At 40.0% G+C, this 26,952-nt stretch overlaps 1 protein-coding gene across 10 annotated transcripts in view; it reads right to left on the reverse strand.

Annotated features, from left to right (window-relative positions):
- MPDZ (multiple PDZ domain crumbs cell polarity complex component) overlaps positions 1-26,952 on the reverse strand; it is a 138,169-nt gene that overhangs the window by 19,797 nt on the left and 91,420 nt on the right. For 2 of the 10 annotated variants that reach the window (XM_025206080.1, XM_025206078.1), the window contains exons 23-34: positions 21,577-21,681; positions 17,599-17,691; positions 16,829-17,006; positions 14,633-14,743; positions 11,300-11,401; positions 7,085-7,247; positions 6,256-6,452; positions 3,453-3,544; positions 3,061-3,151; positions 2,680-2,760; positions 1,345-1,437; positions 1,186-1,260 (exon numbers count right to left, since the gene is read on the reverse strand). In XM_025206080.1, the coding sequence (XP_025061865.1) occupies positions 1,186-1,260; positions 1,345-1,437; positions 2,680-2,760; positions 3,061-3,151; positions 3,453-3,544; positions 6,256-6,452; positions 7,085-7,247; positions 11,300-11,401; positions 14,633-14,743; positions 16,829-17,006; positions 17,599-17,691; positions 21,577-21,681 (1,381 nt within the window). Of the gene's footprint in view, positions 1-1,185; positions 1,261-1,344; positions 1,438-2,679; positions 2,761-3,060; positions 3,152-3,452; positions 3,545-6,255; positions 6,453-7,084; positions 7,248-11,299; positions 11,402-14,024; positions 14,109-14,632; positions 14,744-16,828; positions 17,007-17,598; positions 17,695-21,576; positions 21,682-24,975; positions 25,018-26,952 lie in introns of all 10 variants that reach the window. The other 8 variants (XM_025206084.1, XM_025206082.1, XM_014520680.2 and 5 more) reach the window with 7 other exon arrangements.

Genomic DNA, 26,952 nt, shown 5'->3' on the forward strand with positions numbered 1-26,952 from the left:
AGGGCCCCTCTTCCCATTCCCCAACCAGTGGACAAAGCTGCTTCTTTAAGAAGCCATTAGCACCTTTTTCCTGAGATGCAGAATGTAAACAGACAATCAACCTGCTATGCTTTACTTGCACACAATAATAATCTAAGAGAAAGGAAGGGAATTTCCTTGGAAAGCTGCTAGTAAAGGCAAAGGAAAAAGCACATCCATAAAAACACATCAAAAGGTGTTCCAAAAGTTTGAGCCCTGTCATTCCTTGCACACCCTCCTCTTCATGTGGATTTTCTCTGCCCTGTGCAACGGTCAAGGGTGCAACTCCTTCACCCAGGGGGAGCTCAGAGCTCATGTCTTATTAGCAGCTGAAGGTGCGGGAAGGAGACTGATAAGCCCACTGGTGCTTCCCAAGTCTGGGGAGGCACCAGCAGGGCGCAACCAGGGGGCAGGGTGTCCCCCAGCAGCCAGCTGGCAATGGGGGGGGGGGGGGGGGGGTTTAATGGGGGACACTCTCTGTGCCCCCCTACCAGCTGGAGCGCTAGGTGTCATGGGGGGGCAAGTGCCCCTGTTACGCGTCGTCTATGTTGCCAGGAGCTGTCCAGCTCTCCTTGCTGACAAGTGCTGGCAAAGCAAGTTCCCCAAACAGTTTTTTCCCCTCTGGCTAATTTGCCTATGAAGGTGAACCAGGTTTCATGACATGACAGTTTCCATCAAGCAACAATATCTGTTGCTTGATGGAACAGTTCCTGTTCCCCAGAGCACTACCAGGAGTAACTAGGAATAACGGCCATAAGTTGACTGAGAGTAAATTCAGGCTAGACATCAGGAGGCACTACTTCACAGTCAGGGTGGCTAGGAGCTGGAACCAACTTCCAAGGGAAGTGGTGCTTGCTCCTACCCTGGCGGTCTTTAAAAGAAGGCTAGGTAATCACCCAGCTGGGGTCATTTGACCCCAGCATCCTTTTCTACCCATGGCAGGGGGTTGGACTTGATGATCTGCTCAGGTCCCTTCTGACCCTGCTAACTACGAAACTATGTTGCTTGATGGAATAACATCTGCTAGGAGCCTTAGCCTAATCTCTACTTCCCAGAGCACAACCAATACAACCATACTGGATCTCCTCCACAAGGGCAGAAACGGAAGTGAATGCTGGTAGGGATTTGCCTCAGAAGGTCACAAAACTCCGTATGTTCCTAAATCACCTTTTCTATGGGATAGCCCACAACTGCTTCATCATCCACTGCCAGTATCTGATCCCCAACTTTAATCCGTCCATCCTGGAAATAAAATTAACAGAAAATATCAATATGGAAATATTTTCCATTCTTTTTCCTGAATTGATTGGCATTTAATTCACTCACCTTTGCTGCTGTCCCATGGTCAGTTAAGCTCTTAATAACTACTCCATTAATTGTGTCTTCTTCACTGATGGCAATACCAATTCCCCCCTGATCCTATGGGAAATAATAACCATCATCCATTAGGTGCTGCATTTAGCAAAGTGTAAGTATATGTATTTATGAGAATATAGTGATGTTTGTAAACAGCATGGAAGTTTGGGCTTTCCTTACACATCTAAAACTATAAAAATTCATTTGCAAATGATCCACCTCCTCCAATCCTTAAACATGCTAGAGAACCAAAATAGCTGTAAAATACTTCTAACTTAAAAGTTAAAAAAGACTATTGTATACTATAGAAAAAATAGGGAATGGGAAATGTAGGGGATAAAGAAAAATATATCCCCTCCCTGACTAAATTACTTAAGATTTGCAGTGGCATGAATTTTCCCTGACTATTTTACCTAGAAATATCTAAGTAAATCATATGGACACTGTTACTTGTAGTATCTACTCCCAGTTAGAAAGACAAGGCCAGTTGCCAATGATGCATCTGACTAACCTTAAAATCTCAGCTCTTTAATCTCCTGCATACAGCTTTCTTCCATGTGTTATTACAAAACAGGAGACATTTTTCTTTCCCTCCTTTGCCATGTTCATGATCAGAGAACACATAGCCATTTTAATTTATATGTATGATTTTTTTGTTAACAGTATATATTTTGCTTCCCAGGACTTGATACTTACAGTATGCTAATTAATTTATTTGGAAATGATTTCATCACAGACAAGAATTAACCAATTTCAAGAACATAGTCATTTGTAGCAGTATAAGAACTGGTTCTCTCAAAATATGAACCCTCTTTGATCAATGCTTTGAAACTAAACAGTTTTGCTGGGTCAAACAAGTTCACTAAAGAAAAGAGATAGCATAGCCCCTACTGAGCCTGTACCCATGAGGTCATACCATGTACAGCCAAGTCCTACACCTGTCCCCTAATTCCCTCACCTGCCTTTTCTTAACTGCAAAGTCCCAGTAACCTCTGTGCCAATTCCTAACAACTATTTACTGAAATTCTGCACCTTGGGCAAGGAGTGTATTCTTTCTGAAACATTTACAACCTGCCTAAACAGGAGAAATGCCTAGCTGAGAGACTGAAGTTTTGCTGATCCCGGGGTGATTTTGGTCCTACCTGCAAACAGGAGGAGAATGCTAGAAGTTCAGATCCCTACTTCCAAGGAAAGGAAAACAGTTTCTCTGCCCACAAAGGGAAACAGCTTCATAAGTTACACTTGGTGAGATTAAGGTGCCCATCAACCTACATCAATATCAGTTTTCTGAAAATTTTAAATTACCTTAGGAAGTTCGACATGCTGAACATTTTTATATGAACTCAAATCTACTGCTGTAACAAGATTTGTAGGACTTGATTCTTTCTGGAAAAGAGAGTATAGCAATGCAAAAAAGTCTTTTTATAAAGCATTTAATTCATCCTTAAAACATTAAAGAAGACTATTCTTCAACAGAGGGTCTGATTTTCCAAACAGACCACTTTATACTGGTGTAACTCCTCATAATCAGGAACATAAGATGTTTCACAGCTGCACTCAAATCCCATTCAGTTTTCCTTGTGGACATTTTCTATCTTTAAAGCATAACAAATACTAGGGTATTTTTCTATCCAGAAAACTGTTTATCATCTTAATGAAATAAATTAACCAGATATTTGTTCTTACCTCTTGACTCTGAAGAGCCCCTGAAGTGGAAGGTGAAGATTCTATTGATTTCCCAGGGCAAACAGCCATTTGATTCACTGCATCTTTATTTCTGTCATATATTAAATTAAAGCGTATGTTACAGCATCACCACCTTTCTTACTAAAAGGTTAATAAGATGCCTTCATTTTTTATTTTATGTTTATTTTTCTGTTGTTGGAAGTCACAACACAGCTATAATAAGAGAAAGCTTGTAATACATGTTGTTTTCAAAGAATGTTACTGCCATAGCAGCATATACACAAAAAACATAGGTAAAATTTTCACATGGTCTAATAAAAATTTAAAAAATAAAAATTTGCTTGTACCAAAACTGAAAAAAGCATTTATAAGTAACTTTAAACAGTATTTACCTGATAAATATGATTTTTACTGTTGATGGTGCGCATTTGATTATAGATGAGGCATTCTGATGAGTTCTTCCATAGAGAATTTGTCCATTTATCTATGTGAGTAGGAATGACAAATGTGTTTGAGAATTTAATTTTTTTTACATTTTAGCTTAATTATGCAAAATCCCTCTGTGCCTGACTTTACCATTTTAAAATTTTAGTCTCCAATGTATCAGGGCCTGCTTTAACCTTCTATTGGGTGTTCTTCCCTAACTGTTAGTGTGATTTCAGACTTTCATGTACTAAAGATGTCCTTTACTACATTACACTGCCTAGGAGGCGCATCTTTTTTTTTATTCCTCATTGATTATAGCTTGATTCACTAGTGGTGGAATAAAACAAAACTTGTGTGTCAACCTGCCAACAAGAAATAAACCATCCATATCAAGCAAGAAAATTAGTATTAGTTACTGTATCTCAACATTGTTAACCACTTTACAACAGTCTTCATGTCAAGGCACTTACAGTACAAGGACCCGACCTTGAAACCATTTATGCCTGTGGGTGACTTGACTTGAGTAGTTCCACTGAAGCCCAAAGGAATTCTAAATGTGATCAAAGTAAGTGTGTTTGCAGGATAGGGCAATGATTTACTCAGACAATGCATTTTTATAAATGACATTTGATGGTGTAAGCACAAAGCTGTGGTAAGCCCTCAAACTGAGAATTGGCGAAGCCCATTTTAAGGATAATTTGAAGAAAAGATGAGGTTTTCCTCTGGGCCTCTCTACCAATGAGCGCCAAGGGCAGGCAGCAGAACACTGAGCTGCTGAATAAGGGATTAGCAGGACTTGGTCTTTATTAAGAGCGAACCAGGCTCAGGGATTGGGAGGAGGAGGAGAAAGAGCCATATATGTCTGAGCCCAGGGCCCAAGGCTCAGATCCTCACAAAAGAAGGTGCTCTTCAGGTGTGCTAGATGGCGAGATAACTTACATATTTTGTTTTTGTTTGGAGTTCGTGTTACATTGCAAGACTGGATGGTGGCTGTAAGGGATGAGGGGGCCACATAGCAGAGTGCCTGGGGTATGCTGGGTTTTAAAGGGGCCAAGGGAGTGATCTGGGCTATACCCAAGGAGGCTGAGGTTGGGGTATGGGTGCAGCAGGGTGGGGCCAGAGATCCAGCACAGGGAGAGAGAGTGATGGAGGCCAGAGATGCCTGCCATTCCCTTGAGACTTGGGCCAGGGGAGCTGAGAGAGCAAGAGAGAGACCTGCTATACTTAGAGCATGATGACTGGAAGCCTAATGATGAGCAGGGTGGGTCAAGGCACCAAAAACCAAACTCTGGATATCTGAAGGCAGCCTCTCAAATTTATTAACTTTTGACATCAAGGCACAGTAGGCGAGAGTAGAGGAGGCCAATAAGGGGAACTGGAGTAGGAGAACAGGCATAGGGTGCCCTTTAGACAGCACTACAGTTGTCCCTGGAGGGGAGCCTGTTGCAGTGTGGAGGACCTATATTGAAGTGAGTCAGTCTAACGACCCCCCCACAAAGGGGACAAACCCTACCATAAAATCATCAGAGTCCATGACTTCCTCTTTCTTAAAGGCATCCTTACATGTGCTCCAGGGTTGGGGTGGGGGGAGGCTCTTTAATTACAGAGACTCATGGAAGCGGCTCTAATTAAAAGCACCTGCAGTGTCATGTGTATTCAATGTCCTGCACTTCAAAAGGCGGTAGGGGCTACATGTGCACTACACTGACTGGCACGCGGGGGCATTTAAATAAAGCTCATTTGATGAGCTTTAGTTAAAGCACCACCCTTCACCTTTTTGAAGTATCGGGATGACGAATACACATGACACTGAAGCTGCTGGGCTGTGCTAGTTAGTGTGTGATTAATTGAGTCTGCTCCAACACATGCTAATTAGCATGCACTGGAGCGGGTGTCAGGCATGTGTATAGGTGCCCTATATTCCCACTGCATATAATACAAAATAGAAAAAACAACACTTTCCAGTATATATAATAGCGCCTTTTAGTAGACAAAACTGTAATTATATAATGATCTACAGCAGTCCACAGAGATTGGTGGGGCAACAGTGAGACTATAGTTGGATGACATACTATTTTCCTGAGTTTAAAAGTACGTTTTTCTCTTCCCTATGATGCCAAAACTTTTTCCCCCTATTTTATAGCAATTTTATGCAGTACTGGTCTGGGTGAAAAAAAAAGTTCCAACCTCAACCATTAGGTGCATACCAGAATGAAAAATCTGATTACAGGGGAATAATACTGAAGTCTACTTGGACTTCAAGGCCTTTGACACTGTTTCTTACCCCATGCTCATAAAAAACTAGGCGACTGCAGCATTGATGCCTACACGGTCAGATGGGTGGCAAATTGGCTCGATGGTCGTACCCAGAGAGTGGTGGTGGACGGGTCAAGGACTAACTGCCACAAATTGATTGAGAGCAGGTTCAGGCTTGATATCAGGAGGCACTACTTTATGGTTTGGGCTGCCAGGCTCTGGAATGGGCTCCCAAGGGAGGTTGTGCTCTCTCCTACCTTGGGGGTCTTCAAGAGGAGGTTGGATAGATATCTGGCTAGAGTATCATGATCCCAGTACTCATTCCTGCCTAGGACAGGGGGGTTGGACTTGATGATCTGTTCAGGTCCCTTCCAAACCCTAGAAACTATTAAAATATTGGGATTATGAGGCTAGATGGTTAACTGAAACCTTTATGGTGCATTAAGAATCTAGCTCTTTGATGTAGCAACAATCAACATATTTATAGTTAAATATAAATTGCTAAAAACTTACTTCAAGTAACTCATCTGCAATCTGCAACCTGCCATCTTTTCCAGCTGCTCCATTTGGATCAATTCCCACTACAAAGACACTCATCCTAGATCGGTCTTTGTTGCCAGCAAGACTAAGTCCCAAGCCAGCTTTTCCTTTTTCCAGCTCTATCATATGAAGGTCTCCTGGCAGATTTCCATAACGTTGTGTTATCTTTCCTAAATGTAAATAGGAGAAAACTTGAGTGTGGTAGGAATTGAATTCCTATTACAAACTTTAACAAGCTGAGCAGCTGATTAACTTATGCATCTAATACATGCAACTGCAGAATCCCAAAATAACTGAAGTAATTCAAAGAGTGTAACTTACTCCTTTCCTGCTAAAACTAATGTTGTTTGTCAAAATGTTGTCAAAATGTTTCCAAAACTTCTCTCTTGGTTTCTCCCCATACCAAAAAATTAAATCTCTTCCACTTTTTTTTTTAATTTTGCAAAGCAATAATCCCCCTCCATTAACTACAGGTGAGACTGACTTCAGAAAGCAGGCACTGTCAATGCCACTGCCACGAGTCAGGTACACTGTACTGAAATTCCTACTATTCCATTATGTGATGGGTAGAACCTGCACATACCAGGACCAATGTTGAAATGGAGTGCATAAAAAAGAGCAAACAATCTGGTGTTTCAAGAATGTGCGTGTGTTTATCCAAACACAACTGAAAGCTGCTGATAACAATTTATACCCAGACTACTCAGCAGATAAAAAAGAAGACATACACTTTAGCACATGTTCTCCTCCTGTTTCAGCCCTGAGCTTTTCAAAATGTTATCTTCATAAAAGATAAACTTACTCCAGCTGTAACCAAACTCATCCTCCTTATCTGTATCGTCTGGGACTTTGCTGGAAGATAACTGTGCAATATCATAGCTCATTCCTGAAAAGGCTGAAGGAGGTGGCAAAGGCAAATTACAAAATGAAGTCTTTTCTGGTTCTGATTCTGACTGACTGGATGCCTGTGGAGGACAAGAAAAATGTCATGGCTAAGCATATGCAGCCTCTTGTGCAGGCCAATCTAGTATGTGGAAATGTCAAAATGGCAATGACTATGACTTTGAAATTTAAATACCAAGCAACAGGAATTCTTAATGAGAAACAGCACAGAAAAGCTGTAGGAGATAAAAGAATGCTAAGCAAGGTATAGTAAGGCTCAATGCATTTTTAACAAACAGAACTGACATTAAAAGCCCAATTCAGTGAATGTGTTGCTTCATATCTTAGAGCAAGCCTTATGTGAATGAAGGCTGAAATGATTTTTCAATATCAAATCTGCACAAGCTTGTTTTCTTATGTTTTAAAAAAAGTTCAGTAAATATATTTCCTGTGAAGAAAGATAAAGGAAGGAGTTAGGATGGTACTAAGGAATCTTTCAAAAGGGAGGATATTTAATTGAAATATTGATTGAAAGAACAATTTCAAGAACATTTTACTGTAAGGAAATCCATTTTTTGTAAGATTTCCATTTCCAAGATCCTGTTTAGAGGCTTCCTATATAGCTTACCACTAAATGCAAAAATGAGAAAGATTTGACCACAAAAGAAGAAAAACTCCTCTTGGGCCTCGTCTGCCTGATGTATTTGTACTGACAAAGAAAAATGAAATGTATGTGCATAAAAATTAGCACTACAAAAGAATGGTCAAATTTTCAAATCCTTATTCTACAGGGGAAAAAACTTGTTAAAATCAGTTTGCCCAAAGATTATGTGATCATGGAGTGTATGTTTTGGTGCAATCTACTTTGTAGAATTTGCTGTTTATTTAGCATATGATCAATGGTAAACACTCGGCAAGAATTCCAGTCATATGCAAGGACCTCATTTAATTAATTATGAGGCTCATATTACTCCACACAAGTTCAGTAATTGGTAAGTCAGGGTCTGAGCATTAGCACCTATAGAACTTCTTTTGAAAATCATTTCAGAATACTGCAGTTTGTAAGTACTGTACTGATAACTCCCAGCATTTTCCTTCACTACATCAGATTCAACTATCTCATTCTAGTGAAAAGGTTAAGGACAACTCTCAGATGCTATTCCTGGAAGCCAAAGCTTTTCACTCTCATCACCGCGAGAGTGTTAACTAAGGATGCTATTGAAATAAACCTTTACAGATATTAAAGATGTTAATTTATCACCTCAGTATTCCAATGAAAGTATGCTAAGAAAACCAAAAATCGTTGATTTAATCCTTCTAAAATCTGTGAAAATTTTCACCCTTCAGGAGAAACAAACTACTTTCTTTGTCTGCATACTCCCAAAATAAAAAATAAAAAGAATTATACTTCTATGACCCTTCAGATTCCTCTTCTTCAGAGTCTTCCACCTCTCAACTGGAACTTTTATTGAGAAGCTTAACTAAGGAGTTAATGAATAAGTATGAAAAAGGTTGAGTATGCTTGAAGTTAAAATCATTACAGCCTAGAAGGACAGCTGTTTAAATGCCTCAACATTCTAGGCATCATGCACCAAAGGATATACTTTGGTGTTTGCTGTAATAATGAAAATGGTTCATGGTCTTACCTAAGTCACAGCTCTGCTCCCTGGTACCTGTATCTTTGAGCAAGTTTTACACATATGAACCTGGTTTGCATAAGTGATGCTGAAAATGTATACGAAAAATCAAAGCACAAAGCATCCTACTGATATACTTTCCCTCATCCCAGTTTCCATTTAGGTTTTGATCATAGTCTTATGAGAACTGACATACTAATACTAAAATATGGGAGAATTTTCAGGAACACTGTACAAATAGTAGCGATGAGAGGGAAGCTGGTGTTTGCAGCTTGCTATTGGGATTTCCAGTAGAACACCAGTAGCATGGTTATTGGAAATAGCTTCCTTAGTACAGAATCAGAGTTCGGTGATGGTAAAAAACACCTAACATTTATGGTGCCCTTTCATACTGCAAATGAAAATACTCTGACAGAAATAAGTAGCATAATATTCCCTCAAGATGAAGGTGGAGTAATTCTAGAAATTCAGTAAGGTCTCTGAATCCTTTCTACAGGTTCATTGAAGGCCCTGTAATCTACACAAACATTTATATTTTCTAAATCAAAGTAATGCATCCTTTTACTCCTGTTCTTTGAGATAACTGTGCAAAATGTTGTGGTACACAGAAAGAAATCACAATAAAACAATAAAATCCCTTAGATTTAATCTGGAAAATCTGCTGTATCCTTATTTAATATACGAATACATTTCAATGGATTGACAAAAATAAAGCAGAAACAGCCATGTTTGATCAACAAGGTTTCATTTCACTCCCTACAAGCACATGGACAAATCTGTGTGTATGTTTGAAGTTTAAGTGAATGCTGACATGAAAGCAATATGAAAGCCCCACGTCTCTTGAGGGACCTAAGAGTAGAAGTAGTAAAGTGTTAACAATGATTAAAACACACAGGGTCAAGTTCTGTCTTTAGAAGTTAGTGGGAGTTGGGCATGCATATCCAAGGACAGAATTCGACCCTCTCATTCATGGACACACAAAACTTTTGTTCTCTGAATTGGGCCCTGGAGAGAGGACTAAAACATTTTAGTTAATGATATACTGAGATGCAAACACCTGACAGAACATAAATCCTTTTGGCCATCAGCATCACCTTGGTCAAATTCATACATATTTTAAAAGGCAGAAAACATACAGCAGCCTCATTTTCTATGTAGTGGGTACATTTGGAAGGAAAAGCAGTACATCTGAGATAATCACATGCCATGTTCAAATGTAAACACTAAGACAGCACACAAAGAATGTGCAACAACCACTAGTACTGAGACAAACCTTAAATGGTGTGGGAGCAAAGGGGTTAGTTGGGGAACAACGGAAGGTAACCCTAACTGGATTTGGTACCTCCTACAGTAATAGAAAACAGCAGTCCATATATTACAGTACTTTCACAATATGTAGCATTAGACACGAACAACTCTTTTCATGTCAAAGGGATATTTTATGCCCTGAGGCAAATTCATGTTTCATTTTAAAACGGCCAAAATTGGCCTAACATGAATCCTGTTTCAGCAAATCTGCAAATAGTTTTCCGAATCTGTTTCTTATTAATTTTCTCCATAAAAAAGCAGGAATAACAAAAGACTGTACTCTGAGAAACTGCAAAAACCTAAGTTTTGCATATAGCTATGGGTAACTTAAAAAAAAAATATAAGGGGTTACTTGGAAAATATAAGCACTTATTCATGTTTTATTGCTATTCCCTTTACCTTCCATTTACAAGTAGAGGGACAGGTTATACATAACACATACAATACATATTCCTTATATGGTTTGAGATGCGAGGCCTTAAGGAATTAATTGAAGAAACACACATATACATCTAAATTTATTCCCCAAATGCACAAGCAGCTACAAGTTACTGCATGAAATCAGAGCTGAATGGATGTGTATTAGGACAGGATTCGGCCTTTAATCAAGTCTATATTTTTCTATGTTTGCATAAGTTCCTTTAAGAATTAATCACTAAAAAGGAGAATCTAACTATTTTTAGCCACCAAGGCTATCAGTATCCTGCTAGTGATACCAAAAAATGAAGGGGGAGGAGGGGGGGAGGGGAGTTTTTGTTGTTATAAAAAAAGGATGTTGACAAGCAAAAATAAAGAAAGAAAATCCTAGCCACATAAAAAAACAAAGAGAAAGACCATCAAATAAACAACAGTTAGCAAAATATTTCCATTCATTGTGAGCTACAATAATCTTAGCTGAGATCTGCAAAGTTACCCAAAGGATTTGGAAGTAAAGCATCTCACTCTCTAGGTGGCTCTGAGTAGCTCAGCCTCCAGAGTTATGATTAATAAAGCTGACACTTGTGCCTTAGTTCAAGACATTTTTACTTAACACAAGGAATTTCCATCCACATCAGCACAATATCTTCCCCAAAATTAGTAAAAAACCCCAACCAAACAAACACAACAAAAACAAAGAGGGAGACACATGTCTGACAAACACATTAGTAAGGTTTGGTTAATTAAAAGCAGAACATCAGGGATCATCCAACCTTGTTAGTGTTGAACTGAAGAGAATCGGCAAATGGATTAGTGCTGCTGAAGGTAGGAGGCCTACAGAAAAGGTGATTCTGCTGGAAAGGCAAGGGGGGACTCTAAAAGGAAAACATAACAGGAGCTAAACATACAAGCAAAAAAAAGGTTGACTTTAAGTAATAGCTTGTGGCTTATTGAATAGACCACAAGACATCTTGTGTTGAGTAAAGAACACCCACTTCATGTGTTTTGCTACAAACATCTGTGAATGAAGGTAAGCAAAGCTGTCTTTCTCTAGCTTAGCTACGCATTAGTGATACTAAATAGCATGTAGGAAAATACTAGACTTACCCTCCCTACCATGTTATATCTGACCTATCTCACTCTCTAGGGAGATCAAGCTAGCATTCTGCTTCTCACTTTTACACATAAAGCAGATTTTAAATTCACAAACCTTAAGAGTTAGGTACCTACTGCCCATTGAAAAGCAGTGAGAATTAGGTTTCTACCTGATATTTATGTCTTTAAAAATCTCTCCATAACTTCCCTTTTGATTTAGTTGCGATTGTCCTTACACAGCAAAACTCACATTGATATAAATAGCAGGACTTCTCCTTATCCCCACTCTCAAGCCACAAATTCAAGACTGGTGCATGTAACCAATACTGTAACAATGCATATGTTCATAAGTGAGAGAAATTAAAAGTTTGCCTGAATTTTAGTATATATCTAAGTTTGCCTGAATTTTAGTACATATCATATTCCACATACCTAGAGCAGAATCTTATTATTTTGCATTAGTGAGCTGCTTAATTTTTCAGTTTGAGAAGGGAACAAATGTAAGAAAATGTGGGGAAAATTTTGTTTAAAATATAGTTTGTGCTTTTATTTTGATTCTAGTAGGCTAGTTTTATCATTTGCAGTACCTCATGCCATACTAATAAACCTGCCGTGATATGTACACTATTAAATCGACGGTGATATATTTTGCAGAAGTGAAGTTAAATTATTGGGAATGATTTAATAGTCATTTGCCAATGAGTGGGAAGGACAACAACCCTTTTTTCTAAAACTTTCTAGGTTTATGAGTTAAGAAAGTGAGAAATGGCTAACTTTTTCTTTAGCCAGTCTGAATTATTTTTCTATTATCATGATATGATTGTTTTTGCTATGGAAACTTTCCTTACACTTTGGGGGAAAATATGGGGAAGAAAAAATAAGCTTTATTTTATTCTATTGATGGTGTGCATTACCCTTGTTGTATTACACTCTCTTTTAAGATAAAAATTGTTCTCAACCAAGTATGTTCACTTGAAAGAGAGACAGCCACTCTAGTATTCAATGGCAGACAGGAAAAGGTCCCAGGTATACAAAAACTAAATTCTATAAGGGATAGAAACAATTGCTATGTTGCTCAAATACTCCTTCCCATTATGAGCTTAATGCTATTGGAAAATAAGTAGCACACTACATAGAAGGAATGTAGAACTGCCTCTAGCAATGCAAACTATGGAACTGCCACCACCCTTTTTTCATCAAGACATGCCTTGCTCTATAAAGAAAGACATTGCTTTTAGAAATACTGTAAAATCCATTCTTCAAAGCTTATATATTTAGGTACTGTTTTACCAAATAAAGCTACTGTAATCTAATTTGCCATGTTCAGCATCTCTTAGTTCCACAGTATCTAAACAGCTTGGAAGGTAATGTAAAGACATGGCTTCCACGTTGACAATGCCACTCACAAACTCAACAGGGGAAATTTTCCTTACAATACAATAAGAATTTCTATTGTAATTTCAGATCTGATCTTTTTTACTGTAGAATAAAGGAGTATTTGGGAAATTTGCTAGCAAGGTTCCTATTACATATAACCATCACATCTGTCATCTGCATAAATATTTAAACTGCATCTGAAAGAGGTACCATGGAAATAAAATTAACATAAATATTCTTTGCATCAAAAATAAAGTCCTCATATTAAAACAAAACCAATACACAGTGGTTCACATTTTTGCATTAGATATTTCTAACATAAAAGTATATTAACTTAAAAGATACCTGACATCCTGACTTATGCACCATGCAACTGCTAAAAACGTTTGTGATACATAAAATGTATGTAAATCAGGGAAGAATTTGGAGGATTACATTCCATTTCAATTTACCTGAAGAGTTTGTTCCAACAATACTTTTGTGCAAGAAACCACACACTATAGCACAAGAAAAGAAAACTGTAGCACAAAAGTGTTCTGACTCACTGCAAGCCTCTTGAAACTGACAGTCTCTCTCACTAGAAGTGCTGTGGTCCCACATTAACTATAGCTACTTTCTGCATGCAGCTAGCTGTCTGGATGACTGCACATGAATGAAGAGAGGAAATTCCCTTATAAGCTCTTGCTATAAGTACAGATGCAAGTTTCAAAAGGTTAAGAAAATAAAACTGTTTACAAAATCACACTGTAAAACGTGTACAGTGAAAAGCATTTGCAATGCCTGTGTTTACATATATACAAAAACATGGATATTTTAACAAACAGTAAATCTTAAAATATAATAGATTTGTTGAACCTTTCTTTAACACAAAAACTTAGCTGTGATAAAGTAAAGGTATCGTTCTCATATTAAGCATTCATCAAGCCCTGTCAAAATTGCCCATATCACAGCAAATGCATGAGCCTCATCTTAGCATTCTGAGTACCAATAACCAACATTCAGCAAAGCTATTCCATGCAACTTTACCTGAGATGACTGATGGTAAAATGGGTTAGTAGTTTTCTGCCCACTGTGAGCAGAGGATGATGAAGAATTATAGAGAGAGTCTGGCTGGGAAAGAAAAGTTATGAGACAACTAGTAAATAAATGTGCAGCTCACATAGCATCCTCAATGAGGAAGTTTAGTTTCAAGTGATGCAAGCTACTATATTAAAGCTCATTAGCCTGTGTTTGCAATGCCCATGCAGCTTAGTAAGGGTTTGCTGTGTACCTCTAGGTCCTTCCACTGAAGTCCACTGAAGATTATAATATGTACTGTCATGTATTTCCGCATACTGTCTCTAATTTCTCTCTCTACGGCTTGTTTTCTGTTAGGCTCCTATTCTGCCCCTTCACAAATTAACATCCTTGAGACATTTCAAAATATTGAAAGTTGGTGCTCAAGAGATAAATTCCAACTGTAAATCAATTTAATTCTAAATGGAAATAATATTTCAAATTAAACCTTAGTTCCTAAATGGCTGAGATGGAACTTGTAGGATTAAATCTTCCCCCCTCCCCAAATAATACCCCATTGGACATGTATTTAATCTACTGCTATGTATTAAGTTTCTTCCCGGGTTCTATATGCTTACCCTTGTTCTGTTTATAATGCTCTGTACCATAAAGACTACAGGGTTGCCTGCCTTCCGTATGGCTTCCACAGCTTGTTCATGGCTTGCATCTCTGAGGTCAATTCCATCCACCTGTAATTGGAAGGCCTCAACTTAACATTATACAAAGCTAAAAACATAATGATTTAACTGCCACATTTTGCTTTGAGTTTTCTGTTAAGGCCTGAGTCAAAGGCAACTATAGATAGGTCTCTACTGAGAACTTCAACTGAAGATGTATCAGGCCCTTCGGTAGCAAAAACATACCAGGGTGAGATTTCCAAAGAAATCAAAAGGAGAAAGGCTCCCAGCTCCTACTGTACTTCTGTAGGAACTGAAGTGTCTTATGCTGTTTTGGGATCCCAGCCACATATTTCAGGATTTCAATATTTTTAAAACTGGTTATTCACCTACTTGATTCAAGTTCCATTTGGACATTTTTCCTACAGACCTAGCTTACAGGATATGGAATAATATGAAGACAGTCACACTGATGGCCAAGCATCACTTCAGCTAATTTAGGATTCAGACTCAGGGACATATTCACCTACCCACAATGGCAGTTGTGAGATTTAATTAACTGATCTTCATAAAGCATGTGAAAATCCTTGGTTGAGGAGTACTGAATAAGTACAAAAATACTGTATTTTTAATAATGGCAGGCATTTTTCCCAATTTCATATCCTTCCCAGAAACTACATTTGAAAAGCATTCTACCTAAAAAACAGTATTTAAAAATTCTACAGCTTTCTAAAAAAACAGTATTTTAAAAGGATAACTAAGAACAGCTCTTTGCTTACATGAAACATTTAGCCATAAAATAATATGTACTGATGTGTAAAAAAAATTTCTCTCAGTCATTCAACATCCATGCTATGGTGAGGTTAGAGTTAGAAAAGCATAAAGACAATGATAGTAGCTATAAGCCAACATACAAGGGTTTTTAGTGATAATTTTTGCACATAAGGCCATCTAGTAAGGGTTTTGTTTCCCCAGTTTATCTGAAACATAATAATCCAGTGTAAAATAAAGAAAAGAGAAGGAAAACAATTTAAAGCAGCACATTCTATCCCTATTAGGAATTTATGTTACATCTCTGTAAACTTCAGGTAACTGAAGTGGTGGTATGTGCTGACTAAAAAGAGCAGAGCCACAATATGTCACATGACAAACAGAAACTACACATATACTTACATGCATACATCGTGTATCTGTGGCCTTTTGATTAGCATGAAGCTCCATCCCACAACCACACCTGTAAGCTTCATTTTTGGGACAGTCTGCATACTCATTAAAAGCTTATGCTTTAGTTATATGGACCTTTAATTATCTTTGTAATCAAAGTAAAAGACATTTAATGCTTGTTCAATCAATGTTTTCATGTGAGAGATGAACTAAAATACTTAAGCCAACTCCAAGCATTTCTGAATACAGGACTATTTATGGGACCATGTAGAGCTCCACATTTCTTATTTAGACAGTAAGTTACTTGAGCACCTTGATGGATAACAATATCCTTGTGTTACATAAGTATTTATTTATACAGGATACTATAAATGCACCTAATGCAGTACAAATTGTGCCTCAAACCTGTTAATCAACTGAAGTTATGTGGTCCCCTGCCTATGCCTACTTATTGTAAAAGATGCAGCCTATTCTCATCTCCTACATCTAGATTCTGTACGTTGTCCTAGGTGGTAGTCACAGCCCTGTAATGAAATGCTACCTCAGGTGTTACTCACCTACCTGGACCACCTCTCGAAGCAGAAGAAACAGAGTTTCATCTGGCCTAGTCACCCTGGGCTTACTGAATGGCAATTAGGGACCAGGGAATAATAACTGATACACCATAATTACTTGAATCCAAGATAAGGTTTGCCCCCCCATTCAACATGGGGAAAAAAAGGCCCTCATCTTGGATTCAAGTAAAAGATGGGGACAGGCAGTGGCAGGACTACAGTCATTATATAGTAATTATATTTTGTATGGAAAAAGAAAAACATTCACGCAATATCAGTCAAAGAAAACCTGGGAAGGTGCAGTAATCACATGGTATTTGCATTTCAGAATTGTTTTATCCATTCAGAGATATTTAAATGGTAACAAGGTGATATATACAAGTAAGTATTGCCCTACGTGGCTGTGCATTTCTTACACAAAATGGAGTTTGTACGGTACCTCCACTATTCTATCTCCAGTTTTCAAGGTTCCATTTTTGCCAGCAGGACTGTCTTCAAGAATGTGTTTGATAAAGATTCCCCTCATAACTTCACCATTGCTCAAGCGGCTCCCCATCCCTCGGCCACCAACAATGCTGATACCCAATGACTTGCTAGGTTCTCTCCAAAGCTCAACCCTATAATGATGAAAAGCAGACAGAAATATATTAGATCTACATGTACTCTCTTCTGTACTTCTCTTACTCTCGTCTGTAATTTACAAAGGCCTATTTGCATGATTTCTTGCAACAGGCTGAAGGATAAATTATCCATAGCCTTTTCACTTTGTAGCATACAACCTCTTTTTTTTAAATCCTTCTCCATATTTGGGATTTCTAGTTAAGCCTCTTGAATCCTTCTCCTCATCTACTATGTGAGCTATCAGCAGCATAACACATTCTTATACTTGGAAGGGTTTCTCCCAACGAGTTGATACCAACCTACTAATCATTTCTGTGAGGAATTAATTTTGAGATTCCCCTGGCTTAAGTAAATTACTGTAAATTAAAATTTTAAACTAATCTGCCCAAGCAATCAGCATCTAAATTGGATCACAGGGATTTAGAATGATTGTGACAAAAACAAATAGGCACTATTTGTACAATGCTGTTACTTTGTCTGTTACTTTGCACATACTTCAAATGTTACGCTTAATGGATCCACAAGTATTATTTTTTCAATTCAAATTCTGTTTCTGAGAATGTCATTTGATTCCAAATCCATACCTACCGTCTGGGCTGGTTCCAATTACTATAAGCTGCATTCTGAAGTTCACTTTCCTCTCCCTCCCCTTCTTCTCGTTCTGGAAGTTCTGGAAGATCTCTGCTAATAAATGAGAACATGCAGACTACTTTCAAAGTTCTAACCAAGACACCGGTGTTCACTGTCAAACTTCACTGATCAGCTCCAACTGCCAGAATTAGCATTTCTTAAGTGCATGGAGGTAGCCATGATTTTTACATAGAGATATGAATAAAAATACTAAAGGATGTAGCATATTTGTCTGTTTGCAAAAGATATGAACACATTGCTGAAATGCAGATCTTTCCCAGTAGAATTAAAATCAATTTTAAAATACAAATAATTTTCTACTTCTGATTGTTAGTGCTTGTTTAGCCAAAGCTTGCTGTGCAAGTGCTTCTTTCTTGTTAGAAAGATTTAAAACTTCTCTGGTACAGCTGTGAACTATTTAGAGTCACCAGCCATTCAGTGGACTTCCTTATAGGAAGTCTGTTATAATACATGCTGTATTTCAGAATTCCCTTCCACAACAACCACAGAAAAAAATATTCTACACTTCTGAATTTGAGTTGAATTAAATTTTAGGATAAGCAATATTTTGTTTCCAGTGGGGAAAAAATGTCTAGTGATTTAAAGTAACTGTTGTGCAATCTCTTTTTCTCTGATAAATATAGGTCTCTCTAAGCCATCTTCAGCTATACTCTCAAGAAATGAGGCATTCAAAATTGCCAGACACTTTTGAAAATCTCAGCCAACATTTTACTAGGATTTTAAAGCCTATAAGAGAACAAAGAGAACTGTTCATTCTCCAGTTGTAAAATCCCATGTAATTTTTCCAATGTATTTTCTGGATGAAATAGAAATGTCATAATTTACATTTTGGAACAGTACAGGTAATAATAAACAACACTGGAACTTCTATCTGAAATATCCCAAATAACTGTTTGATTTGACTGAATCTGTCATAAAAGTTTTATACAGTAAAAGCTCTATTATCTGGCATCTCCTGGGAATGGGGGATGCCGGATAACAAAATATGCCAGTTAAGTGAGTGGCCCGAACAGATATCCTTGCCTGTTCAGGCCACCACTTCTCCCACTGCATCCAAGGCGTCACCGCCCCTCCTGCAGGCTCTTCAGGACAGGGAGGCGGGCCCCACGCAGCCTGTTATGTCCCCAGGCCATGGATAACAGAGCATGCCGGCTTTTAAGGTGCCGGTTACCAGAGATTTTACTGTATCTGCTTTCTTTTAATTATAATACGTCAGTAAATTTTCCCCAATATTTTAGTATTTCCTCAGTGCTTTTTCTAAAAGGCCCACTTAATTAATGAAGAGTATTCACAAACTGTATTCACATATAGTCTCTCTTTGCATTGTGACTGAAGGGTTAAGCCTCTCAGGTAGTGTGGAGGCCAATCAGCACACCAATAGACACTAGGGCTGTGCAAAACAGCACTGTTTCATTTCAACTTCTGTTTCACCATTTCAAAGGAACAGCGTTTCATTTTGTCATTTTGTCTCATTTCAAAGCACTGTTCCATTTTGTTTTGTTGAAACAGTTCCGCTGTTTCGCCCATAGGCTATAATGGGGAATCATGAAAATGCCTACAACTTTGTCATTTCTTGCCTGATTCAGATGAAAATAGCAGGGGTGGTAGCCCCATCTGAGGGCATGAAGCCTGTCATGTTTCAAGGAGATAGTTGCAGGGGTTACTGGGAAACTGCACCTCAAACTGCTAAAAGCAAAACTCATGTCACTTGTCAGCAGCAGCAGCCTCCTGTCATCCTGTGCACAGTTCTGAGGGTCCGCACCCCAGGGAGGGCTGCGGGGCTGTGCTGGACTCCTCCTGGGGGTGTGGACCCCCAGATCTGTGCGCGGGATGACAGGAGGCTGCCGCTGCCGCCTGGGACTGGCACTGGGTGCAGCCCGTGCCTAGCACTGGGAAGACTGCTGCTGGCCCCAGGCAGCAGCAGCAGCCTCCTGTCATCCCACATGTAGATCTGGGGCCTGCGCCCCTGGGAGGAATCCGGCAGTGCTGGGAGGGCAGGTTGAGCTCTGTGAGGCTGGCGGAGCCGCTCAGAGTACAGCCCTGGCTCTCCCTGCCTCCTGCCACTGGGCTGCACTCTAACCAGCTCTGCGAGCCCCATGGAGCTCAACTTGGCAGTGGGAAGTGGCCGGAGAGCCAGTGGCAGAGCCACTTGGAGCGCAGCCCTGGTGAGCACAGCCCAGCAGTGGGAGGCTCTGCAGCCCCACGGAGCTGAGCCTAGCAGAGGAAGGCAGGGTAGAGCCACTGCCCAAGGCCATGCTCAGAGCCAGGGCTGTGTTCGGAGCAGCTCCGCCAGCTCAGCTCTGTGGGGCTGCGGAGCCTCCAGCAGCCAGGCTGTGCTCATCAGGGCTGTGCTCCAAGCGGCTCCGACAGCTTCATGGAGCTCAGCCCTGTGGTGGGAAGTGGGGGAGAAAAAGGTCTGCACTCGCAGCTCCGCCAGCCCCATGGAGATTAGCCCGGCAGTGGGAGGCGGCAGGAGAGCCACTGTTGGAGCAGCTCGGAACGCAGTCCTGGCTCTGGACACAGCCCTGGCCAGTGGCTCTCCCTCACCTCCTGCTGCCAGGCTCAGATCCGTGGGGCTGGTGGAGTCGCTTGGACTGCAGCTAAGTGGTGGGAGGCAAGGGAGAGCAAGGGCTGTGCTCTGAGCGGCTTTGCCAGCCCCATGGAGCTCAGCCTGATGTGTGGAAGAACCAGTGGCAGAGCGGCTCAGAGTTCAGCCCTGGCAAGCTCAGCCTGGCAGTGGGAGGCTCTGCAGCTCCACGGAGCTGAGCCAGCTGGTGGGAGGCAGGGAGAGTCACTGGCCAGAGCTGTGGTCAGAGCCAGGATTGCACTCAGAGCGAATCCTCCACCTGCTCTCCCACCACCAGGCTGAGCTCCAGAATTATTCCCCCCTCCCCTCTCCCTTACATAGACACCTCAGCATTAGCTAGCAGACCACATGCTGGCTACAGTCCTGCTTTGGGAGACAACAGGCAGACAGACTTTTTGGATCTAATCAACAGGCAGCTTAATGACCTTCCTTGGAAGAGCTGTTTAAGAAGAGCTCCATTAGTTAATGGAGAGAGGCTTTGTTTTCTTAATGGGTTAATAAACTATGAGTTAGGGGTGATAAACATTCCCTGCTGGACTGCTTAGGAGGGGGGGAAATAATCAGAGTATCCTGCCCAGGCCTAGCCACGCCCCCCTCAGCTCACCTCACCTCTGTGCAAGGGAAGGGAAGGTTGCTCTAGCGCCCCCCCCACCCCACCTGCACTCCTGCTTCTAACCTGAGCCACTACAGGCATGTGCCTGCATTTCTGAGATGTCTGTCTGGTTACAAAACTGATTTAGCCTGGCCAAGTTAGACTAACCTGCAAAGATTGAATCAATTCAGGTTCAGGTTTTTTGAATGACTGTCTCTAACCCTGCTGTTGTTTTAGTCTGCTCCTGCTCAGCTGTCCCCACTGTTTTTGATTCCCATGATCCTGATCTTTGGCACTCTCCTAACCTCTCACTTCCTTTCTGCCTTGGACCTTCTAGTTCCTGACCTGTGTTTCAGTTCCCGATTCTGGTCTCTGGAACCTCCCCTGATTCTGATGTTGGCTCTACCCACTCTATCATATTGCTGCCTCTCTGTCTTAGAAATGCCATCAACTGGCAAGCTTTTCGAGTGCAAGAAAGAGACTGATTTATTTAGAATAGGATTTAAAATTTAAAACCTCCCTTTTACAAATATCTATAAGTATACATGTCTTACAAAACTGTCATGGCAACTCGCTACTGAAGGTACAAATTTTATTAGCCAGCCTTGTAGCTTGATAACTGATTGACAGTTTACAAAAAAATCACATTTTTCCTTCTTACAGAAAAATGAAATCATGAGGAGAATTTTGCAAGGCTACACATATGGGAAGAAGTAAAGCAAAGCAGATGAGTCACCTGACAGTATGTGAAGAGAAGAGGTCAAAAGGCATAGTTCCCTCTGGCTGTTCTCCCAAACTAGCTCTGTACTCTTCCAACTGTTCTGCTGGCACATAGGTAATACTGCAATAAAATAAACACATAAATGTAAAACAAATCATGGATCGTACTTGGTGGTTCTGAAGAGGAAGGATTAGCCATCTGAGATTACTTAACATGCCAACTGACATAAGGGCCAAAATGCTATTGCTGGGAGCCAAGGCACAGGGAACTCCACATATCCCTAACGAATTAGTCACTTTACTATGCACCTATAGTCAAAATGATAAATTGTACAGGCATCCACTAGTGCTAACTGCACCACTTATGAACTCAGGAAGCAGTTACAGTTTATTTTGTGGCAATGACTGTCATGCTGAATAACCTATTTGCAACAAAAAAAAAATAAGTATAAGCAAACAGAAGAATCTGTTTGGTACTTCTGTCCAAAGTGCTACATGGAAATGGTTCTAGAAGTTCATTTGCATAAGTGTTATGGTAGCCTTTGTGGCTTCTATCAAGGCTTTGATTTTTGTTGTTGTTGTTGTAGTTGTATGAAAAACACAAAATAGACAAGGAGGAGAAGGTAGGTACAACGACAAATAGGAAGGTGATGTAGAAAAATTAGAAAGAGCACTTTCAACAGATCATCCGCAGCACTTTCAACAGTGCAACTCCGCAGCACTTTATCATCAAATCAGGAGTGATGAGGGGAAATACAGGTAAAAGATATAGCCTCCCTATTTTAAAGTCAGTGCTAACAAAAATAGTACCTTCATGACAAGAAGCCTCCAAACATTAGGGCTTTAACTGAACAACAGAATGAATAATTACAGGACTGCCAAGACTGCAAACAGGCAGGGTGGTCATACTTAAGGAAAACATGGGACATATCCTACCAATCATCTTTTTAAGTAACCTTGTTTTATCCCTCTAATGGAGCAGAAGGAGAAAAGGTCAGAAATATTACCCCCAGTCAACAGGTTGATGAGGTTTGGGGTTTTGATTAATCAACATCAGTTCAGCCTGGGTCTGTACCTTGCCCCATCCTGGAGAAATGGAATTCCTGTTCTCTCCCCCCTCATCTGGCATAAAATGTAAGGAATGTTGTTTCCCTGAAGAATGAACAGGGAAAAAAGCCCAAAAAATCCACTGTGGGGCCAGCCCTAAAGATTCTTTCCATTATAAAAGGCCTAAAAATATCATCCATTTTAAACAAAAGGGGCCATTCATCTAGTTACTTCCACCTGTCTCTCTGATTATTCACATTTCACATTACTACAAATGCAGAAATAAGCAGAAATTTTACAAATGTGTCTGCAATAAAGTATTTGGGATTATGAGGTGAGTATCTGCTGGTCAGAGCACTCAAAGCATCTCTGTTGTACTGATGGAACCTTAAAATGTGCTCCCCAGTCATTACTGTCACTTCCTAAGTTTTAACATGACTAGCATTTAGCTTCTTTCTCCCTTTGGCTTATATCACAGTGCCCAGATTAAATTTAGATTACAGAACTAGCTGTAGTGGAAAATCCAAAATTTCAAGGTGTAAGGCTCTGCTTTAGGCTGCTCACATCCTAGTCTGAAAGCTATATCTGGCCCATGGAACAAAATCATCCAGCCCATGAGGATCCCCAAGTGTCTGGATATTTGGCAGCAGGGGAATGGTGGAAACTCCACCCAGGCCATTGGCATGCAATGGGATTGGGGCCAGGCTGCTTCCCACAGCCCTACCCCCTTCCCTGGAGCATCCAGATTGGGGCTGCTCCACTTAACCCTCACCCACTCTCCCCATATGTCCAGATCCATGCCAAGCTGTTCCCCACTCTCTCCCCTTCCCCGCATATCTTATGCTACCCGGGACATTCTGATCAGAGCCAGCCGTGCACCCTCCCAAGGTCAGATGGGGCCCTGCTATGCCGGCCCTGTGTGCCAGATTGAGCCCACTGGCCAAATCTAGTCTGCAGATAGTCTGCCCACCAACCTGTGAAGCAAATTGTTTGGTCACCACTGGTATACAGTATAAGGCCAGATAACTCCATATTTATCTTTGGAATACTTAGTTTTACTAAATGGCCATCTTCTTTGTCAAACTATCTCATGGCTGTTCTCCTTGCGACAGAGAAGAAGCCAAGTTCGATGAAGGAGTAATTCCATTAACTGCAGTGGATTCATGCCTGCCAAGAACGGACCCTATAAATTCGAGCTCTCACAGACATCTTTTTAAGCTGAACTTGAACATGGAGTGTAGAATGTCCTCATCAGTAAGGCCTGCAAGTACTCAGCACCCCTAGGAATTGCTCAGGATTTTGTATGGTCCAGTGTTCAGTGACCAAGAGCCTGGGACAGTGAGGATTCTCAGGGATGAGGGCCACTGGAACTATACTGTTCTTAGTGCTTTGGGGGAGAAGTAAAGATAACACTGTTTTACTCCAGCACTTAAAAGACTCATCCATCAGAGGGACTGACATCTACTTTGAAACTTACTCCTAGAAGTGATGTGAAAGGAAAATGGAGAAGTGAAAAACTGCTGGGAGGATAGACAGAAAAGCATAGAACACATTGTGAAATGTGTAAATGGCTGTTAGAAGTAAACAGTGTATTACAATCCTTGGCTGTAAGAGAGGTTAACATATTAGTAATTTCAAGAGAAGGCAGATGTAGTTTTTAATAACTTCCTCTCTTTTGTAACTGCTCAGCTTTAAAATGAAAATGTTGCTGTTTCCAGTTTGATGAGCTGTAGAAAAAAAACATTGTAAGACATGCTTTGCAAAGGGAGCAGCGACAATGGAAACACCGAATGGTGTAGATATGAAAACATTTCATAAACACAAGACTGCATGCAGTTCAAAAAGAACATTTATGGCATGCTTGATCAAACAGCCACACAAAAACCTTTCAACACTAACAGAGGAAACAAACTGAGTGGTGATGTATATAACACATTTGGACAAATTACTACTTTATGACTAATCCAAACCTGTTGGTTATCTATGGAGAAAATAAAACATTAGTGCCACAGAAAATATGACACTGAGATTAATCCAGATATCAGTACATCTACATCCATATTAATTCCAGTGTTTAGCCCCTAACATCCAAGCTCTTTGGTCACTTTCTCAGAGGACAGTATGATTAAAATAAAAATCAGCAGCAAATTTTCAGAATACAAGTGTTTTTTAATACAGTCTCAGGAAGTTTGTTCCAAACTGCATGCTTAAACGTGATTATTTATTTATTTATTTATTTATATTTATATTTACTGTACCTATATCTGGATATATCCCTGGCATTTTGGATGTTATAAAAGCATGAAATGATTTCACAGACAAGTTGCAACATAGAGTCATAATGAGCTTTTGAATCACCAATACTCACACATAAAAGGGGGCCTGATCATCAGCAGGTGCTGGAGAAGATCTAGAATGTGAAGCATACGATGCAGCATCTTTTACAATGGTGTTAACAAATGTCAGTCTCATGCTGAATGTGCGATGCATACATATGCAGTTAAAAGTGTGAGCTTCTATTTTCTTTTTTCCCCTTTTCTTTTTTTTCCTTTACCCCTTCCACCTCCATTCCATCTACACCTCCCCCGAAAAGCATCTGCTCTTTATTGATGTCTATAGCGATGATTATTAACAAGCATGGAAAAATGGAACTGCAATCAATCTTTTATTCCTTGATCAGGAATTCATCCCCATACTTTAGGTTAAGGCAGGTGAATTTTGATTCAGCTCAGTAATTATCTGGCAGATGTTACAAGCAGCTGCTGCTGAGCACAAAATCCTGGCTATTATTACAGAAATGTAAGCGCTCCTGGCAAGGTGGAGTGAGAAGTAAAGCAGAATGCATTCTGGGGAGGCCACACATCTGGTTTTTCATAAAGAAATTATGAAACCTGGAACTCAGACTGACTGTTCTTGAACTCCCAAAACTCAAATATCTTTGTATAAAATAAAATAAAGTTGCAGTTTGCAATATGCAGCAAGTACAAAGTTTTGACTATCTCTTGGCAACTCATGTTTCTTGAAAAATATGTTCTTTGTAACTGAAAGAATTTTTTTTTAAATTCTTCTCCCATACCCACATACAAAGGCCACTACGATTCCTGTAAGAGTCCCAGTGGCCTCTCACTTGTGGAACTTATAATGTAGACCCAAGCCCATGAAACTACATATTAAACATGGTGGTCATATCAGTGCCTGCCCCCCAAATAAGATGATTCCTAAGAGACTCTTAACCCTTGCTACCCTGAATGATTGGGCATAGAACCAGTAGAGTCTCCTGCATGGGAGTACTAGGCACTATCACTAGGTCATCAAACTAATACAGTCTAGACTCAAGAAACTTGTTGAACACTATAGTTCTCTTACTGAGCCTGAACATTTCCTTAAAAATGCCCAGGTCTGGTTTTATGATACAATATTTCTCTGGCATTTTACAATGAAAAAGAAGAGAGAAGTGGTGCTGCATTGACCAAAGAGCCAAATGGTTCAACCCTTACTCTTACAAGCCTCCTATGCACATTATTGCAGGATCTTGGCCTTTCATGGGGCTATTTCTTTGCAGCAGCAAGAGAAGGCTTCATTTTGAACCTATATCATGTATGGCACTTGTAAGGCTGTAAAATGGCAACTGCTCTTATTTCTGAGATTTTCTGATTATTGCAATGTTCCAGTGCAATGCTTACAGTGGGATCAGATTCTGATATCAGAGATATATCCAAAAATAAAACCACACCCATCCCTTCCAGTATAAACTCATATATTATAAAACATATCAGTAATAAAAAACAAGCATAAATACTAAACAAAAATAATCTGTTTCATTATTTGACTGAGGTATTATTAAAAATTATTCAAATTTTATATATAAAGTTTTGTATATGTTCATATTATACAAATGCACACAATTCAGTTCAATACTGGCAGCAGAAATCATTTGAAAACTGAAAGCTCAGGTATATACTGATTCACTGGTACTTGTGATTGGTAGTTACAGTTCTGTCATTGTTTATACAATTAATACATGCTATCCTATAAACAAAATCAGCTTAAATTATCTTCTAGCTATTAGCTGAAGGATCAAATCTACTAGTCTAGAGGTGCTCAACACTTAGCCTGTGGGCCAAATCTGGCCCACGGAGCCATGACATCTTGCCTGCAGGACTTCCCATGGATCAGGAAAGATTGGTGTCGGGGAGAGGGGGGACAGTGGCAATTAATACTACCATACCTCTCCCACTGCTTAATTCCCAAGCCCCATGCAGCTAGATTGGGGCCAGGGCAAACCCCTTCCCTCCCGTGGGTGGACTGGGGCCAGGCCATGCCCCCAGCCTCCCTCCTTCCCTAC

Source organism: Alligator sinensis, unplaced genomic scaffold (genome assembly GCF_000455745.1).
Source record: "Alligator sinensis unplaced genomic scaffold, ASM45574v1 scaffold798_1, whole genome shotgun sequence".
NCBI lineage: Eukaryota > Metazoa > Chordata > Crocodylia > Alligatoridae > Alligator > Alligator sinensis.